The following is a 7616-nucleotide window of genomic DNA, read 5'->3' as shown; positions in this document are numbered from 1 at the left end:
AGTGACCCTATATGTACAGCAGAACAAAACACTGCCCAGTCCTGTGCCATCCTTACAATCATTGCTATGTCTGAGCCCACTGGTGCAGCCATTGTGTCAATCCATTTTGTTAAGAGTGTTCTTCTGTTTTGCTGACTCTAATTTACCAAAATTATATCTTTGACTAGAAACGGGTCCCTCTTAATGTCCAGATATGTGAAGTAAAGTTTCACCATCTTCACTCTTAAGGAACATTCGGGCTGTACTTATTCCAAGACAGATTTGTTCATTCTTCTGACAGTTTATGGTATATATTGTTGTAAGTGTCATTGAGTCAGTTCTGACCCATAGTGACCCTGTATAGGGTTTCTGAGGAGCAACTGGTGAGCTTGTACTGCCAATCTTGCAGTTCATACTGACTTTGCGGTCCAGCACATTAACCCACAGTGCCACACCAGGACTCATGATATATAGCTGGTATACTCGATGAAAGACTTGTTCATTCTTCTTGCAATTCCTAGTATATTGCCAACACTGTAATTCAAAGGCCTCAGTTCTTCTACAACCTTTTTCATTTATTGCTTGATTTTCCTGTGTAGTGATTGAAAATACTATAGTTGGGTCAAGCACACTTTACTCCTCAAAAAGATGTCTGGTTTTTAAACAGTTTAAGCAGGTCCTTTGCATCAGATTTGCACAATGCAATATGTCTTTGGATTACTTGATTGCTGCTTCCATGGACAATGATTATAGATCAATGAAATCCTTGACAAATTTAATATGGTCTCTGCCTATCATAATGTTGCTTATTTGTTCAGTTGTGATGATTTTTATTTTCTGTTGAGGTCTATGTTATATTGAAGGTTGTATTGTAGTCTTTGACCATTCTCCATCTGTACGTGCTTCAAATCCTCTTCACTTTCAACAAGCAAGGTTGTGTCATCTATATATTGCATTTTGTTAATTTATTCTTCCTCCAAACCTAATGCTGCATTCTCCATATAGCCTACCTTCTTGGGTTATTTGCTTAGTATACAGATTAAACAAGTATAGTATAAGGACACAACCCAGATGCACTCCTTTCCTGATATGAAACCACACAGTATCCCCATGTTCTGTAAGAATTACTGCCTCTTTGTATATGTATAGGTTCCTCATGAGGACAATAAATTGTTCTTAAATTCCCATCCATAGTGTTATCAATAATTTGTTATGACCCATCCAGTTTGTTATTTTCTTTCTTTTCTGCCTTTTAAATGATTTTTAAAATTTTTCTTCATGTATGGTGTTCCTTAATGCCATTCCACAACATGTCTTATCTTTAGTCATTAGTGTTTAATATGTCCAAGCTATTTTTGAAATGATCTCTAAATTCAGGTAGGATGGATTTAAATATCATATTTTTATACTACTTCAGCTAAATGAAAAATTCTAAGTGGGAACCTTGTGTAAAACAGAAATCTCTAGCAAGAAAATTTTGGAGCTCCAATATTTTCATAAATTGGAGATAGCTTATGTCTTGGATCCCGGATGACACTGCAGTATAAGCACTGAACTGCTAACCACAAGGTTGGCTGTTCAAACCCATCAGCTGCTCCACCGTAGAAAGATGAGGCTTTCTGCTTCCATAAAGATTTACAGCCTTGGAAACCCTATATAGGACTGCTGCGAGTTGGATTTAACTCAATGGCACTGTGTCTTTATGTCTTCATGGTGGGAGTGTTAATTTTCACCTAGAATTATTTTATCTTAAGTATTTTAAAATAATGTTTAGGGATTTCAACTCACATAATTTTGTATGCATTTCAATGTAAATGGTGAGATTGTCCTAAAATCATTTAAACCTAATAATACTCTTTCTAAACATACTGTTTCTTCTGAAAATGAAATAAACTCTCATTAAATGATTAAATGAATCTTGAATCATGACTTTTTCATGGGTTTTTTACTTTTTTAGAAAATAAAGCCATCCAGCTCATCGGAATGCAGTACAGTTGATATTGCTCTCTCTGAAGAAGAAATAGTCTATGAACATGAAAAGCCAATGCATCCTAGAAGTGGTAAGAAAAACACGTTAGTTTAATCACTATTTTGAAATTAGGCTAAATTTCTGTTAATTTGAATAATACTAGTAGATATATTTTTAATTTAAAGAATTTTCTAACTTGGCTATTAATCTGTGTATGTGTCCTATAAGACACTAATAAATGCCAAGAAAAGAAACCAACATTTAGAATGAGGGTAAGGGCCTACTTCAATAATAATTATGAGTGTTGGCTCTAAAATCAAGATGAACTAAATTCAATTCCTAACCACCTTTTTCGGCTTTACTGACTTAATCTACCTCTTAACTCAGTTTCCTGATATGTAAAATGGGCATAATGCAAGACATAAATCTTTTAAAAAATTAAATTATGTCTATATCATTGTATCATTCTGTGTACACACAAACCCATATAATTTTAGACAAATGGAAAAAAAAAAGAAGAAGAAGAAAACTCCCAATGGAGTCTATTCTAACGCATAACAACCCCATCTCAGGTTGTTGAGACTGTAAGTCTTTACAGTAACAGATAGCCTTAGCTTTCTCATGCACAGTGGCTGATGAGTTTAAACTGCTGACCTTGGGGTTAGTAGCCCATGTCTAATCCACAGCATGACCAGGGCTTGAATCTGGCAAATTGTGTGCATATTAAGCACACGATCATTATCATCATTATACAGGTAATGATTGATGTTGTTAATGCAGAAGAGAAATATGATGTTACATCTGTGGAATATTACTAGCAAGATTCATTTCATAACAAATATTTCATGCTAGGATAAATATTGGGAAAAGTACACACAACATTCCAATTTCATTTAACACTGATAACTATTTTACATGTGCATCAGAATAAGTAATTATTTTATAATAAATGTAGTTAATACATCACCAGACAATGATTATTTGTTAAAGTAAAATAAAATATTTTTTACCTCATGTAAAAAGTCAATATTTCAAATACGCATATGAAAATATCTGATAACCTCCATAGGAAAAATAGTATAAGTCATACAGTGGTAGTATATTTTGATATTCTGCATTGAATTTAAGAAATCTATAAAGATTCACTCAGTTGGCTGACTTATTAGACATATAACTTAAACCTCTTGATTATTTATAATTAAAATGTGGTTCCTAAAAAGATTTACTACATGTTCTGGATATACGGAAATCACTGGAAGGTTGTCAAATGTTAACTGCTAAATGCTCAAATTCCTATGTTCAAAATAAGAATCTGCTCACACTAGCTTGGGTTGGTTTAGGAGTTGTAACATCTAAGACAGGGGAGGAAATACTTCTTAAATCTGTTTGATGAGAGTCATAGAATTTGACACTACTCCAAGTTCTGAAATCAAATACTTTGGCTTGAAACTCAACCCACCACCATTTTCTTCATTTCCCCCCTTTGTTATCACTTTCCTCTCCAACCCCAGGTTTTCCTTATGCTACCCTTGCTGACAGAAAATGTAATTCCACTCCCTGTTGATGTACCCTACCCTTAAAGTGCTCAATGATCCAGGTTTGCTCCTGAGTCTTAGTCAAAATTCTTATTACTATGCCAACTAAAAAAATGGACCAAAGCAATTCAATTGACTTAATTGATAATATGCCTTTAAACATCTCAAGTGAATTTTCAGGAGGTAAAGTTTCAGACATTATACCAAAATATGACAATTACAAGATGGTGTATGGGCGTCTATTTTCTTTTTCTTTTTTCTTTTTTGGTAGGGTTGATGGACAAGTCCTATTCTTAGACTTTTCTTGAGGAGATGAGAATGTGCTCTAAATCATCTCTGCCTTTCACAACTACTTCCCTCCTATATCAAGTTAAATTTATTTTTGTTTCCTCTATAGTGGTCAGTACAGAATGGGTAAAAACTAAGTGATTTTAAATCAATGACCTACCTGCATCAGAATCTGTAAATAAATTGTTACTAAAAAGGATAGTAGAAATTTTGAGATATTTGTATTTCCATGTGTTTTCTAGGTTTTGCTACTTAACAGTGTCATTCTTGACAGGTCATGGACGGAGCTCCTCATCTGGTCAAATCATTAGACAGTCCAAAAAAGGAAAAATTTGGCAGAATATAAGAAAAACTTGCTGCAAGATAGTAGAAAACAGCTGGTTTAAGTGTTTTATTGGTCTGGTTACCCTGCTCAGCACAGGTGCACTAGTAAGTGAGCAACCCATATGTGTGATTATTTTATGGGGAAAAAAAAGTATCATAATATTCTTAATGCAGAAAGTCATCATGCCAAATTACTATTCTCTAGAATAGTATTTAGAGCACCAAATTTCACCTTCTGTTATTTTAGTTCTGGAAACTGTATATTACAGTTTCTTAGAAAATCTGTATATAACACAGTAGTAAAAATACATACATACATACATATATATATATTTAATATATGACTGGCTGTGGGAAAAGAGAATTTAATAAATACATAGTACTTATATTTCAACAAAGTTTCATATATGAAACAAAACTCAATATGGACAGACAAAATAAGGATTTATTATGCTACATCCTTTTATACCTATTCAATACGGAATGGTTTGTAATGGAATCTCTGGTATGTCTACCTCAGTTCGTGCAGGCTATCAGTTTTTGAAGATTCTGAGAATGATCCCACACTATTTAAACCATTATCTTGGGATCATCCAAGGTGTTTAAGCTTGTGTCACTAAAGAGTATACCCATATCAATATAGTCTTCATTTATGTAACTTTACATTCTATCCTCTTTGATATAGGCCATGGCTGAATAATGGTGGTGGTGGTGATGTGCCGTGGAGTCAGTTCCAACTTATAGTGACCCTGTACAGGGTTTCTGAGGCTGTCAATCTTTATGGGAGCAGAAAGCCTCATCTTTGTCCCACAGAACAGCTGGTAGTTTTGAACTGCTGACCTTGAGGTTCACAGCCCAATTCGTAACTACCATATGCTACCAGAGCTCCTTTGGCTGAATAACAGTCCTCTAAATATATCCACATCCTAATTCCTAAAAGTGTGAATGCTACCTTATATGGCAAAATAGGCATTGCAGATGCTATTAAGTTAAGGAACTCAAGATAGGAAGATAAGTTTGGATTATCTAGGTAGGCTCAATATAATCGCATATTCCTTATAAAAAGTAAATAAAAGGAGTCAGAATCAGGGGGGAAAGATGATGTGAAGATGGAAGCAAATTTGGAGTGATGTGCTTTGAGGAGCCAAGGTGTACCATCAGCCACTAGAAATTGAAAACAGGCAACGAATGGTTTCTCCTGTCAAAGTTTCCAGAAGGAGCCAGTCCTTCCAGCACCTTGACTTTAGCCCACTGAAACTGATTTCAGACATCTGACTTCCAGAACTCTGGAAGAATGCATTTGTTAGGTTTTAAGCCACTAAATGTGTGGAGGTTTGTTATAGCAGCAATAGGAAAGTATTTCCTTCCATTACATGTTACGGTGTCCTGCAGGTCCTCTGGTGTTTAATCTTTCTCTTTAGCAGTCTCAGTACTTTCCCAGCCAGATTATAGAGATTTGACTTTATTTGGCTAAGAGAAGAAGTGTGAGCAGACCTTAACGATGACAAGCGTTTTTTTTTTTTTTTTTCAGACAGCTCCCTCATTTAAGATTCTCTAAAACAAAACTAAATTCAGTTTGATCCTATAGATAAGCTCAAGAGCCCAGAATGTACAGCAGAGTTAGTACTACCTTGAGTGAAGCAAGAGAGGTTGTTGACCTTTGTATCTGGCTGTTGGCCATTAGCTGAACTGTCCCCTTCCAGGAATGAGAAGGTTGCCTCTTGGGCAAGGTGGCTCTTGTTTGATAAAAACAATTTTCTAGAAAGGCTCGTTATTGTCTGCTATCAGGCTACGTTCATACTAGATGTGAATTTAGTGGATTTGCTGATAAAGGGCTCTGATTGGGCAACACCAGCGTCCACTACAATGTTCCATATGCACTTGAGCAGTTTGTGCCATTTGTTGGTGTTGGGAACAATTATGTCAAATTTGTTATTGTATGTTTTCCGTTGTGTAATCTTAACGGATTTTTTTTGTCTATTTGTGTTAGTTATCACTATAGAAATTGTGGCATGATTTTCCACACTGCTATTATTTTTGGCTAAATCCACAAGCCAGCAATTCTGTTGCTATTTCATAGTTATTTATATTTAAGGGTGGGTCTTTTTAAGAATCACACCATTCTTTACTAAAAATTATGTTAATACTTATTTTTGTTCTTGGATGCACTTCGATAATGAGTATCTAACTGAGGTTATATGTGCTTTATTATATATAGTTTTTCTTGTCTCTCTCTCTCAGTGCAAGAATCTATTTATGCAAATGATTTAAATGATATTAGCATCCAAATTCAGGATACCAAAATTTTCATATCCTTCAGTAAAATTAATGTTGACCTATTAGAACAGAGAGGCTTTAGAAATTTTGTCAAAGTTTTATTTCATATTCATATGTTTCTCTTGATTTGCCATATAATTCCTACAGCAAAATTGGCTATGGCTTTTTCTTGTATTAACAGTTTGAATTTCTGAAAACATATTATCGGTTTCTTCAATCTCTGAGATTCTATAGCAATTGACATATGTGGGAGTCGGCTTTCTGAATTGAGAGATAACTTTCATGTCAGATGTAGCTAAAGATTTCATGTATGTTAACTGGAATAATTAATAAAGAAGGGTTTTAGAACATTGTTTAGAACAATTATGAGACCAAATTCATTACTCTTTAGGCCAAAAATTTTTAGAAAAATGTTTAAGACTAATATTCTATTTTTTGCCCACAGGCTTTTGAAGATATATATATTAATCAGCGAAAAACTGTTAAGATCTTATTAGAATATGCTGACATGATCTTCACTTATATCTTCATTTTGGAAATGCTTCTAAAATGGATGGCATATGGTTTTAAAGCCTATTTCACTAATGCCTGGCATAGATTGGACTTCATGGTTGTTATTGTATGTGTTTTATTTTAAATTGAAGATTTTAAAAATGTATACTTTACTCTTTCATTTACTCTTCAATTTTCCTAGAGCTTTCTTTTCCTTCTCTCCCTACATATTCAGTCATCAGCATCCAATCTGGAGTCATTTCACAATCTCAGCATTTCATTTGTAGTATTCTATATTTTCATTTGTAATATTCATCCTTTTCTTCTGTAATATTTATAAAGCTCAGTACTTCACTTCTGAATTGCTATAATAGTCGCCATTGAACCCAATGCTAACCAAATATGCTTATTGCACATTATCTTAAAATATGAACCTAAACTATTACTATGCTCTTGATTCTACTTTTAAGTCATAGATCCAATATTAAATTAAGTCACTGCTACCACTCTGAGCCAAGTTTCTCATATGCATCACTCCAACAAATTACAAGCAGAATCTTCTTCTGCACACCTTCATTGTATTCTTCCCATAGCAACCAGTGACTACTGTAAAACGGAAGTCAGCTGTTGTCACTTTTCTTCTTGGAACTCCTCAATAAACACTTAAATCCCTGAGTGGTGCAGAGTCAGTCTAAAAGTTGATCAAAGTGTGAGTCCCAAACAGAAGTTGATTGGAAAACATTCCTAGCAAT

At 34.3% G+C, this 7616-nt stretch overlaps 1 protein-coding gene across 1 annotated transcript in view; it reads left to right on the top strand.

Annotated features, from left to right (window-relative positions):
- Window positions 1-7616, top strand: part of SCN7A (sodium channel, voltage-gated, type VII, alpha subunit) — a 90111-nt gene that overhangs the window by 51208 nt on the left and 31287 nt on the right. Inside the window, exons 15-17 of the mRNA XM_006867034.1 lie at window positions 1937-2039; window positions 4046-4200; window positions 6818-6991. Coding sequence (XP_006867096.1) covers window positions 1937-2039; window positions 4046-4200; window positions 6818-6991 — 432 coding nt within the window. The remainder of the gene's footprint in view (window positions 1-1936; window positions 2040-4045; window positions 4201-6817; window positions 6992-7616) is intronic.

The sequence above is a fragment of the Chrysochloris asiatica genome, unplaced genomic scaffold (assembly GCF_000296735.1).
Source record: "Chrysochloris asiatica unplaced genomic scaffold, ChrAsi1.0 scaffold00099, whole genome shotgun sequence".
NCBI classification, from domain to species: domain Eukaryota; kingdom Metazoa; phylum Chordata; class Mammalia; order Afrosoricida; family Chrysochloridae; genus Chrysochloris; species Chrysochloris asiatica.
This window is presented reverse-complemented; position numbering and strand designations above follow the sequence as displayed.